Here is a 13,665-nt window from a genome sequence, read left to right as displayed (position 1 = left end):
GTTTATAGATATCAAAGGAATTATTTAAAGATAAGGAGTGTTCTGAAAGTTTGGAGGCAGAAGAATTATGGGAGGAGACAGAATTTATTCATAATATATATAATAGATTATATCCATAATATATATAACCGAATATAGATATAATATATCCAAGGTGAACTACTGACTTATCATCAAACAATTGTAATGTCATTTTCAGTTTAATTTGTTTTATTGTATACGGGTATATCCCCTTTATTAGATCTTATGATATAAACAAGAAAAATTATTTTATTTCGTATTGAATTTCAACTGAAGAATAAGCTTCAACAGGAATCACTAATTACACAGATCTACAACCAAAAATTTGATTTGATGGTTTTGGCTAATTTTTATTTTTTTCCGAATGCTGAAACAAAAAAGGAACTCCTTTTTCTTCTATTAAGTACAGTTTTCAAATCCCTGGTACATCATACCATATTGTAGCGTAAAAATAATGAAAAGCTTCCATAGCTCCTAGAATACTCAATCTATCAACTTCAAATTTTCATAGTACCAAGAGAACGTTAAAATGAAGCAAGTGAAATAAATCTAGGATTTGATTTAGTGAAAACTAGCTTGACTTTTAGAAATAATGTAATGGATTAAATTTGAGTGAATTTTTTTTATTACCTGCATATCTATCACGGAGAATGTGTTTGTGACAATTTGCTCATAACTTCTTATATAAACGTTTAATTATTTTTTTATTTAAAAAACTATTATTAATTTTCAATATATTTAATTTAAACTGTTTCCTTTAATAATTGACGTGCTTTGCAGGAAGTCGAGAGTCAGCCTTTGTTCACTCAATAAGCTCTGCAGGTGTAACTCATTCTTTAGCAAGACAGTGCAGAGATGGCCAGCTTTCTTCTTGTAGTTGTTCACGTGCAGCAAGACCCAAAGACCTTCACAGCGATTGGAAATGGGGTGGATGTGGTGATAATCTTGTCTATGGCTATAGGTAATTAATAATTAGGAGCTACGACTAAGAAAAGATTTTGAGATTTTACTTTTTGTATAAGGTCTTAATGATCAAGAAAATAATTTACTCCTTACCCCTTAGATAACCTACCTTAGGACTCAAGAAAAAAACATATTGGAAATTTAAACGGCCGATAATGAGAACGCAGAGGGATACTCACACTAACCAAAAACAAATACAACATTTTATAGGATGATAAAAAAATTATTTTAAATATTTTCTATAATGCACTCATGGAAGTGAAAACTTCTGAACTTAAAATACATTATAGAACTAAGAAAGGTTATGACAATCATAATATTAATATTTGTTGGTTGAAGATTATTTGAAAAAATAATAGTGCCTGCCAATTGCATCTGGTATCCATTCAGTCAAATACTGAGATAAATGTTTAATAACCTTCAAAATATTTAATAATTTATACATCTAATATCAAAAGTAATATTACACACTTTAGAAACCCAAGTATTTATTCCAGATAATAATTTAACCGAGGTATATTGTGTAAAAATATATATAAAAAATAGATGAGCTAGTTTTTTTTTATTTTCAAGGCTAAAAAGTTTTTTTTAGGAAAATGGAATTTACAGTTTATTTATTTGTATTTCTTTTAATATTTTTAGAAAGTGTCATTCGCTTTAGATATCCAGTTTGGGAACCACTTGATTAAACTACTGTGCTATTGGAAGAGAAGACCAATAATGATTGTGATGGTTATTCAAAAAAATAATTTGTCAATTATTAGTCAGGTGAAATTATAATTTAAAAAATCATTAATCTCCAAGAAATTCCTTTACTTTTATCGAACACATTGAATAACGCTTCTGACATCCTTGTTCGTTTCAAGTCTATTCTTTTTTTTTTTTATCATTCTGTCAATTTATTCCATTGAATTCTAGAATTATTGTCATTCATTTAAAAATATTTTGATCATTTGTCTATCTACTGGATAAAAATAATCTTATTTGTTGTATTTTTTCTTTTAGTTAAAATTCCTGTTACAGAACAAGTACGTCGATCGTCTTATATGCGAAAAATGTTGATGAAAAAAATTGAACTTAATCTGAATATTATTAAATTATTTATTTCATGATACAATAATTTTAAACCAATAGACAGAGATGTGAGCAATAAAATTATTTTTAGGCAGTAGTTGGAGTAAAACTTGTTGAAACATTTTTTGAAAAAAAAATACCATATTCCGGTGGTTCCCGAATCTAAGAAGCATTGGGACCACTAACCAGAAAATTGAACCGCCCTCACGGCCACCCGGGGGATCCTCTTTGGAAAATTATGTAACTTAAAAGTGCACTTTGAGTCACTTTTATTGTGCATTTACCTGTTACAATTTTTCAGTTAACACTCAAATATCAGAAAATATAATTATCATAATAGTTCTATCAATAAATCCTCTCAAAAATAAGTGGTTCCTGACTTTCGTGGTCCATCCTAATGTTTTTACTACCGACCTCAGGGCCACGGATCGCCGGTTAGGAATCTCTCCTATAATCCTAGCATTGATTTGTAAAAATTGACAGCAAGTAAAGAAAGGTATTAACCGCTTACCTTATAATTAAACTTCCAATAGTGCGTAAAATTACTACGTCTCAGAAAAGTCATTATAAGCTAACGGGATGACGAAAGGATAAGGAGTTCGGAAGGGTTTGCTTCTTCCTGAAATTAAGCATGTGAATTATAAAAAAACAAAACAGAATGACTAAAGAAGACTGTAATGTCTATGGCAATCGTTAATTAATAACTCCCTCCTTGATAACGTCAAAACTATATTAGTGTGCCCACTAATAATAACTCCACTCCAGAGTTCCATTTTTTACCAACAGATATTGTAACACTTAAACGCATATTAATATAGCCCTTGATAATTAATGAAATATAAGCAGTGCCTCTATAACGAAAACATAACCTTGATAAATGTATAGTGGATATTTTAAGCATTTTGCAAATTTTAAATCCACTTTAATTTACTTACTTAATTTTAAATCCAACATTTTTAATTATTTTTTTATATTTTTAACATAATTAATAGTAAAAAAAGTAATAAACAAATCTGGAACCTTTAGAATTATAGGAACTCCGCACCACTCCAAACAATTCACACAGGATTTCGTAAGGTTGTCGTTTCTGGTATTTCTGCAAAACCCAAATGAACAGTTCGTTGACAAGAGAAAACACAATTCTTATTGAAAAAAAAAATCATAAAACAAACTAAATGAGCCAGAGATTACTGAGAAATAATTTAATAGTAGATCACATATGAATGAGATATGTCAAGATTACTTGGACTATTCTATTTTTCAATTTATTTCTAATATTATTTTATATAAATAGGTGTTTCAAAAATCACTACTGAGTTCTGAGAAAAAAAGTAATCATCCTCTCTCTTTTCCCTTCTGTATGAGCTTGTCACCAGCAGGTGAATTGGATTCCATAATGAATAGGTAATTGTTATTTCTTTCCTTCAGAAAAATTGGTCTTTTGGTGATTACTCGCTTGCACCGTAAGGCGAGTTAAAAAATAAGTTAACTACAAAAATAAAAGATTGTTCTGATACCTAGTTTTTAGTTCCGTTTATGATTATTGACAAATTATTTACTTAGTTTTAGAAAAAAAAAAAAGGATGATAACCCTTCCTCCCACAAAACGAAATTTTCTGACGAATTAATATTGTCCATAATTAGCTCAGTAGTCAGTAACAAGCTTAGTCAATTCCGAAATGATAACCTTTTTTTAATTAGTTTTCCATCAGACTTACCGACTTTGGATGGCTGATTCAATCATATTTAGGTCCGGTAATTCCTACAAGTCTTTGTTGTGAAGACTTTCAAACATACTAAAGTTTGAAATTAAAAAAATCATAACCACAATAAAAACAAAGCAAAAAAAATCGCTTAGTCTTAACTCAATTTAGACTTCAATTACCCATTTTTTTCTTAAATGAGAATCATTTAATTAGAAAAAACTAAAAAAAATACTATCAGCATAAAAATCGCATTTTAAATAGTTATATTTTTAATCCTCATCGCTGGTCTGTGTACTTTCAGCCCATATGTACTCAGTATATTAATATAATATTTTCTCCCTCAGATTTACACAGAGTTTCGTAGATGTTAGAGAAAGGGAAACAAGGTATCGACGTGGAACCCAAAGACAAGGGAGAGCTTTAATGAATCTTCATAATAATGAAGCAGGAAGAAGGGTAAATATGTTTTTAGAGTACTTATTGAATTGGTAGTAAGATACTTTATTGAACCAAGAAAATATTAAATATACACGCATATAGGGTGTTGCAGTATGTATGTTCCCCTCCCTGCAATATCTACATTTGTAATTTTAATATAATTTTCGCTGGGCAATAATAGTATTCTGTCTTTTGACAGTATTGTTGATTTTCTAACCTTTACCAGCGCTCCTAATTCTGAAATTTCCAAATGAAACTATTTAATTTTTTGTTTACGGATTCTAATAGTACATTAGACCAATTTTCAGATGAATTCATATCTGTTTTTGTTTTTTTTATCTGACATCCTAAAGGCGTGAATCGCCAAAAAAAATTAATATTTTTTTTAATGTTTCTGACGATTTGCGAAGCAAAGGTGGGGAAAATTAAAAACACTAAATGACAAAAACTTTTCAGAATTCAATTTTCCGTAAGAATGCGTCATCGTAATTGAGGCTTCATCATCGAGACCATTTTAGTCTATTTGGATTGCATGAGAACTCAAATTATGATGACGAATTCTTGTATAAAATTATATTCAAAAATGATTTTGTTCTATTCACCTTTTTGATTTTTCGCACCGTTTACGCGTAAATCGTCAAAACCAGTAAAAAAAGTGCTTACGCCTTCAGGACAGGTCAGGTCAAAAAACATATGAATTTGTGGCAATATCTGATCTATCCTTAGAGTGCGTAAAAAAATCGGGAATTACTGAGTTAGGTGAGCTGGTAAAGAACTGGAGGAGGTTAAAAAATTAACAATACCCTGAAAAGATAAACCAAATGACACAGTTATAATCCAGCGACAATAAGATCTCCCCGCAAGGGTTAATTGTTGTGTACAATTAACGGAGCTTTGCGATCCCCCGGGTACCACAGTAGAGTACATCGCACACCTCACACCATAACAGTACAGAACTCATTTATACTGCCACTAAGGACATATAAAGTATACACCCTAGGGTCACCTCCCCTTGAAGCTAGCGCCGTGCTGCCGGCCAAGGTGAATTCGCCAGTAGACCTGCTGTCCTAGGGTATTAGGACCTTTCTGACTGGGCCAATCACCCGCCAGAAAGTAATTATGCGATTCAAAGAAATCATATTAGCCTCGGAACTGGACTGACAAATCGGAAACGACATGGCAGGAAAAAGGACTTTAGAATAGGAACATGGAACATAAAAACTATCATAGGAAAGGTAGTGGAACTCGTGAAGGAGATCATAAAGTACAAGGTGGACATTCTTATTATATCTGAGATAAAAAGGAAAGGAATTGGGGAAATAAGTCTGGATAAGGGATATACTCTCATATATTTGGGAGTCACTAAAGGTGAATTTGCTAAGGAGGGAGTCGGCTTTGCCGTTGGTGAAGCACTGTACAAGAAAATGGAGGATTGGGAAGCTGTCTCGGCCAGAATAATAACAGCCAATTTCCATTTGTCTCGTGGTAAAATCACTTTAGTACAAATTTATGCCCCTGCTCAAGATTCCTCTGTTATAGAAAAAAAACAATTCTACTCTGACCTAGAAAGGATTACAAGCAAATTTAAAAATATGAATAGGAAAATTATTTGCTATGGAAACTTCAGTGTAAGACTGGATTGGGATTATAGAAATACACATAGAGTTATGGGAAAGCATGGTGGAGAAAGAACTAAGAATGAAAATGGACAGCGATTGATTGACTTCTGCTTCGAAAATAACATGCTTATAGGTAACTCCTGTTTTCCCCACAAGAAAATTCATCTACCATCTCAGCACAGGAAAGAAATAGTATTATCGACTATTTTGTGTACGATCGCGATATTAGACACTGATTCACAGACGTTAAGGTGATCAGAGGTGCTGAATAAACATAGACCATTTGTTATTAGTGGCAGACACGCTGATCATGAAGCCTAGAAGCATTAAAATTAATGCATACGAAAAGATAAATGTGAGAGCCTTTGATGGGGTTGAAAAAAGACAAGAATATGAGGCATATCTGGAAGAGAAACTAAAAAGTTTAGACCAAAATGGATCTGTGGAAAAAATCTGGAAGTATATATCTGATAGCATACTTGAATCAGCAAGGTCTATATGTGGAGTGAAGAAAATAAACACTGGACTCAAGCGCACCAAATAGTGGAATGAAGAAGTCCGAGAATTGGTCCATAGAAAGAAAGAAGCATGGAAGGCTTACCTGCGGAATCGGACACCACAGAAATGGGAAGAGTATGTTAAGTGGAGAAATGATACTAAACGTATAGTAAGAGAGGCCAAGAAAAACTCGTGGGAAGAATTTGGAAAATGCCTTGACAGGAATTACAGAGAGAATATAAAGATCTTTTGGAAAAAAGTAAAAGCACTTAAGGGTAAAACTTCCAAAGAGATCAGAAACATAAAATATTAAAGCGGGCATATGATCTCAGACCCAGAAAACATCTTGGATAGATGGAGATAATACTATTCTTTGCAGTTCTCTGACTACATACGATCCCCTGAAAAAGAGTTAGCGAACGCTCAGGAGGAAGGAGAAGGATATGATACAATATTGGAGGAAGATATAGAAAGGGCTCTAGATCATTTGAAGCTAGGTGAAGCACCAGGCAGAGATGGAATTTTTCCTGACTTTATCAAATATGGAGGTAATGAAATGAAAAAAATCACTACAAGCACTTTTTCAAAAGATATGGGACAGTAAGGTTATTCTGAACAACTGGGAATATAATATCATAGTGCTAATTCATAATAAAGATAGTACAACAGAATGTGGTAACGACAGACCAATATGCTTATCCCAAGTAATGTATAAACTGTACACTAATATTCTAGATTGCAGGTTACTGTTAGAGCCAAAACTACAAGACCAGGCCGGATTCCGACCTGGAAGACAAACCCAGGATCACATATTCGCTCTCAGAACTATCCTAGAAAAGGCATGGGATAGAAATCAGAGCAATTAAATAGGTTTTTTGGACCTAAAAGCTGCCTTAGATTCAGTAACCCGATATGAAATCTGGAGGGCACTTAGAGCCAAAAGAATTCCCGCAGACCTGGAAGTGATTATATCAACCTATCAAAGCCCTAAAGGAATAGTTTGTATCAATGACCAAGAGCCAAAGCCATTTTCGCTGGAAAGAGGTGTGAAACAAGGAGATAGCCTCAGTCCATTATTATTTGTTGCCTTTATGGGTGAAATCCACAAAATATGCTGGAGAAGAACGGCTTGGACTGTAGTCCATATGTGGAACATCAAGGACGGTACAAGTACAGGCGCTTCTATATGCAGACAATATCATGTTGGTGACAGACCCTAAGAAAAACTGCAACAGGCCATTACAGAATAGCAAAAGGAATGAGTAGAACCAGCTGCAAGAACAAGGTTATGGAAGGTTTTGCAAGAGATAAAGTGAACGTGGGTAATGTGTAAATAGTGTGCAATGATGAAGTATTGGAAACAGTGGACTTCTATACCTACCTTGGAACAATTTTCAATAAATCTGGCAAAATAGACCGAGAAGTATCCAATAGTATAAATAAAGAAAATAGTATTTGCTACCAGATATGCAATACTATTATGGGAAAGAGGGAGGGAGGTAAGGCGATCAAGCTCCATATCTTTAAAGTAATTTATCTTCCAACACTATTATATGGCAGTGAAAGTTGGGTGACCCAAGACAAGCACATGAGCAGGATTACTGCTGCTGAAATGGGTTTTTTGTTAAGAATATTGGGCCAAACTAGGAGAGATAGGATAAGGAATGAAAGAATAAGAGAAGAACTTCAGATCCCCTCAGAAAAATCAGTGATTGAACACTGACAGCTCCGATGGTATGGACACCTCTGTAGAATGGGGGAAGACAGAGTGCCAAGAAAATGTATGGAGGTGAAGCTGACTGGTAGGAGACCACGAGGCAGACCTAGAAGGAGCTATATGGAGCATATCTAACGACTAGGTCTGAAAAGAGGAAAAACGCTGGCTCAGATGAAGATGCTTTCCATGGACCGAGATGTGTGGACCAAGTGGTTAGAGGCTCCTCCATGCTGAAAGGCACTTAAGGAGGATGAGAAAGAAGAAGAAGAAGACAATAAGATCAAAATTCCAAAATCGTGGAGTTAGGAGTGACCATGAGCTTAGTGGGATACCCTACATACATATATATTTACATACACATACACTTTTATACATGTGACATAATAATTATGAATTTAGCAGACAAACAAAACACTGATTTATATGTAATTGTTTATCAGAGTAACTGTATCCCAAAAATGCAATAGGCGATTTTCAACTCTCATTTACTGGACAATAATTTAGGTAAATATTATTTCTTCATGATTTAAAGGGTCTAATATACATTACATACTAATAGGAGATTTTGCAATTACATTTATTCTTCCCTGGTTTTTATTTTTTAAACAAATTCCAAGGTATTTAAGATTTCCCCAACAATTGTAGAATACTTATTATAATGTAGCCACATATAAATATTTTTTTATTAACAGATTTGTATTCAGATTTTGTTTTTTATTAGTACTTTTGACTCATGCCACAATTTTCTCAGTAATTTTATTTAATTATATAACTGGTAAAAAACATATTATATCTTTTCAGGCTGTGATTGTGATGTCACGTGTTACATGCAAATGTCATGGAGTTTCGGGATCTTGCAGTTTGATAACGTGTTGGCAGCAGTTGCCTTCATTTCGAGAGATTGGTAAATTTTAAATACTTAATAATCATTGAATTAATATAGTATAGATCTTTTAACAGGTAAAACAACTATTGAGGCGAACAATTAAAAAAAGCATAAGTCTCTGAATTCTGTTTAAATAATACTGGTCATCATAGCACTTCTCAATAAAAATGTTAAGAGTAAAAAAAGAAACTAATGAAAAAAGGACCTTGAATTTCAATAAAAAAAAATTTTTTAATTTTTATATGACCGAATTGTGTGTAGTACCAATGTATAATGAATTATTTATCAAAGAAAAAATATTTCAATATTATCTTATCAAACTACAATCATTCAATATTATAGCATATTAAAAAAATGTTAATTAATAACGATTTATATGACAGAAAAAGAAAATGTATCCTTTTACCTTGATAGGTGGTGAGCCAGTTTATTTGAGATGAAGCACCAACAAAGTTACACTGGTGGATACAAATGTTTCTGGCAACTGGTAGACACCAATAGTTGGGTATTGGAAAGCATTTCAAGCAACAGAATTACCAGGGTCTGGTAAAATGCATTCTTGAATTAATTCAAAAAGAGCTAATGGGGATATTAAAAAAATAAACACCCATTTTTTCTCAAATGATATTTTAAAAAAAAAAAAAAAAAGATATTTTTACCATAAGCTAAAAATAATAAATTGTTCAAACAATTATTTATTTATATTGAATATAAACATACAAATATTGAAAATCACTGAAATGTAAAGCCATGAGTGATTAAAGTGAGGAAGAAAAGAATAAAAACGTTATAATTAAAATATGTAAGTAAAATAACCAAATTGAAGAAGTAAGTTATAATTGTATAAAAGCTAAAAGGGGTATAATCATTTGATAAGGTAAACATAATTTTAATAATGTAAATAATGAATAATAAATCAGGAATGAATTAAAGTAGAAAAAGGGGTATCGTGATATGAAGAAAAGAAGAAAAAATACTCATAATAAGAGCAACTTACAGACTATTACAAAATTTCTGCATGGTGTATGTCTATATGTGTATGTACCAAGTTGATTTTCATAATTTTTTTCTCTATTATAATTTTTATAATACTATATTTTCATACTGTTTGTTATCTGTTTATATATAACTTCTTATGTATTATATATTACTATTATATATTATTCCTTACTATTCTTATACTCTATACTTTCTTCCATACTGAAAGATTTTTGTCTTTACTGAAGCTCTGAAATTTAGATAAAAAAATGACCACTAATGAAATGGTTTATTTATTTATTTTTTATCCGTTGACTACCTCCTTTATATTATAACTTCTTTATATTTAAATTGTTACTAATTTCATAGGACTTTTAAAGATACTAAATTCTTTTTTATTACATTGAAATATAAACTTTCAATTTGTGAATAATTAATAAATCTTTAACCGTACATATAACAGGAAGTAATTTTGTATTTTTCAGGTGATTATCTACGTGATAAATACGATGGAGCTACTGAAGTTAAAGTTAATAAGAGAGGAAAACTGCAAATTAAAGATCCTAGATTTTCTTTACCTAGTGCAAATGATTTAATATATGTTGAGGAATCGCCAAGCTATTGTGTCCCCAACACAACTGTTGGCTCTTTGGGTAATCATATAAATTTCTTGGTATTTGATAAATAAAATTTATTTATGATCATTTGGTTAAAATTGGTATATTTTCTCAGTTAAATAATAATTATGTATTTAACAAATTTTAAACAATCATTGAATCAATAAGCTCATTCTCCTTGTTATTTGAAACATTGGATATTCCATGATCTTCATATTATTATTCATCTTCTGACTCATGTCAATTGCCAAAAAGTCTGTCCAGTTTTTTTTTTATTCAGTCATTTAGATACCTTATATAAATTATTACAATTGGCCCCTCTTAATTTCTATTGCAACAATAACAAATATTGTTGATCTGAATATAAAACATAACTAATAATAAAATTAGTCCAATGATTTTAGAAATATTGTTTGTAATTGTGGAAACAACAATCTACACTAATTGTAAGTAATGTAACTCTACTTATCAATGTATGTGTATCATGGCCTATATCTCTTTTAAAAAACAAAAAATTTTAACAATTCAGGCTAGGTAAAATTGAATTTACTATGATGCAGGGGAATTTGAGCTCAAATCATAAAAATCAAATCCGAAGCTTGGGATAAGCAGTTAGCTACATATATGCATATCTACTTATACAAATGAGAAGTTTCCAAGATATCTTCAAAACAAAATAAAGAATAAAACCATACTTCCCAAGAAAGATTTCCAATACCAGAATCTATTCATGGTTGATAGAAGAGAAAATCAATTTTCTGCCTCAACTAGGTTCAGGAATCCATTCAGTCCCACTCAATAACCTCACTCCATTTAGCATAATATAAGTAATAATAATTATAATGCAAATCTATATACAGATCTAGATGTAACACATAATACTAAAAACCTTCACTACTAGTATTCCAAAGAGATGGAAGTAATACACATTATGGTTAAAGCCCCAAAAGTTCAATATTTCTGTGTTTGAAAAAGAAAATCATACAAAAGGTTTACTGTGTATTACAAATAATCTTGAATATAATATAAGTGAAAGAAAAAAAATTTACTTCTAGAATTCATGAAGGGTCAGTACAGTACTTACAAGAGAATACTAATTTTGAGAGATTACAAATTAGCAGTTATAATCTGAGGTTGTGTATCAGGCTCAACTAACACATTTCTCCACAACCCATTGAATTGTCTAATATTCACTTTGTAGAGGATGATCTTCTAATCCCATCCTTGATGGAATAAAGTAAATTAATATCCATTGTCTGGGTCTGAACCTGGGCCTGGGGGTTGGAATTTTAGTAACTTAGCCACCAGGTCATCTTTCTCTCAATATAATACACACTAACATAAGAGTATTGTAGCATAACATATAGTAATATAATACTATCATTAATAATCTTTATAAACATATAATTTCAAAATTCAAACTCTTTAAGGATATATTACTAAAATTATTAATATATACCAAAAAAAAAATTTGTAAGTCCTACTTTTTAAATAATAGAGATTGTTTAATTACTTAATCATTTGGTTATTAGGAACGCAAGGACGGATGTGCAACAGAACCTCTCCAGGAATGGATGGATGCAATTTAATGTGCTGTGGAAGAGGATACAATACACAAAAAGTTAATCTTAAAGAAAGATGTGAATGTCAGTTTCATTGGTGCTGCTATGTTAAATGTAAACTGTGTGTCAAAACAGTTGATATTCACAGCTGTAAATAGGAACTCTCTATTTTAAAAGTCTAATAAATACAAATAACCAATTTTTAGAAATAAATTTCAAATATTCTATGTGATCCATTAATATTTCTAATGACTAAATAATATAAAATTATAATGATAATTTTATCTTAAAATTTAATATCTCATTTAATTAACCTTATATAATAATACTTTGAGATTGATGGTAATATAGCACTGAATTGAGTGGCTAAAAAAATGAATAGACTAAATTGGTTATAGTTGCTTTGAACAAACTTTTTCATTTTCCCATTAATTAAATACTGCTTTATTCTATTATGCACAAAATTAGGTATAAAATATACATTTTTAACTAGATTAGGATGTTTCTACCAAAAGAAATTGCTTTACAAATAGATAGTATTTGAATTTCTTTCCAATTTCCTAAGAAATATGTTAAAATAGAACACCACAGTTAGATTCATTTCCATGTATGAACTTTATATATCTAAAACTATTATCAATTAAACTTTTAGAAAAAAATTTAGATCTTTTTTAGTCAAGAAGTTGAATTTATGAGATTTAAAAAAAAAAAAAAATAGGTAGTAATTAATAGTTGATTTTATATCAGTAGTACCTAGATTTTTATTAAATTGCGCCTAATTTTTAAATTTAATAAATACTATTATAATTTCCCTGCAACACATTGAATATATTACTATGAATCTGGATCAAATGATCAGTTGAGTGAGCCTTTAGACATATCTTAGAGGATAAGCAATCCATAACAGATTACTTGGGTAAGTGAAAGATTGCCCTGCTTAGGAAGAATATAGTATCTTAAAAACTTACAAGTTGCTGTATTTTTAGTAATTTAACCATTTTCAAGAACCAAATACACTGCATTAAAATTTTTTAAATTTTTGGATCTACTGAGTTACAAGACATTTTAACTAAATGAGTAGTTTTCCTGATCACAGTGATGTTCAAATCCCAAAAAAGACTTCTGGAAGATACTGCATTCTTTAAAAGCAGTACAGAATACAATTCTATAAATATAAAAAATCCTGAAGCTGAATAATGTACATCAATTTGTGCCCAGTTTACATTTTAGGCATATATAAATACTATCATTTGGCCTACTCTAAAAATATTGAATGAGCATCATATACCCATACACATAAAAAATATTTACTATAAAAATACTCTGTTTTAGATGAAATTTGTAACTTTTATAAGTATAGTTCAAAAGGATGACTGATTACAGTCTTTGAAGGAGTTGAACTTCCCCAAATACCTTCTGCCAATTCCTCCTGTTTTGAACCATCCTTTTCCCTCCAAATATCTCAGGTTATCCTATATATTATTTAACCATCTTATTTTCTCATTCCTCCTAAGATTTGAAAGAATCCTTTTGGTTGCTTTATTTTGGTCCATTGCAATGAATTCAATCTTTCCTTCTTTAGAAAT

The 13,665-nt window shown here is 30.9% G+C and overlaps 1 protein-coding gene across 1 annotated transcript in view; it reads left to right on the top strand.

Moving 5' to 3' along the window:
• The window catches only part of LOC106679862 (protein Wnt-5b), a 94,082-nt gene extending 81,692 nt beyond the window's left edge, over positions 1 to 12,390 (top strand). Inside the window, exons 5-9 of the mRNA XM_014419236.2 lie at positions 802 to 982; positions 4,109 to 4,220; positions 8,838 to 8,940; positions 10,386 to 10,553; positions 12,050 to 12,390. Coding sequence (XP_014274722.1) covers positions 802 to 982; positions 4,109 to 4,220; positions 8,838 to 8,940; positions 10,386 to 10,553; positions 12,050 to 12,237 — 752 coding nt within the window. The 3' untranslated portion in view covers positions 12,238 to 12,390. The remainder of the gene's footprint in view (positions 1 to 801; positions 983 to 4,108; positions 4,221 to 8,837; positions 8,941 to 10,385; positions 10,554 to 12,049) is intronic.
• Positions 12,391 to 13,665: the final 1,275 nt, after the last annotated feature.

This window comes from Halyomorpha halys, unplaced genomic scaffold (assembly GCF_000696795.3).
Source record: "Halyomorpha halys isolate HHAL.00 unplaced genomic scaffold, Hhal_1.1 Scaffold224.1, whole genome shotgun sequence".
Classification (NCBI taxonomy): domain Eukaryota; kingdom Metazoa; phylum Arthropoda; class Insecta; order Hemiptera; family Pentatomidae; genus Halyomorpha; species Halyomorpha halys.
The sequence above is the reverse complement of the archived record's forward strand: the minus strand, read 5'-3'. Positions and strand labels throughout refer to the sequence as shown.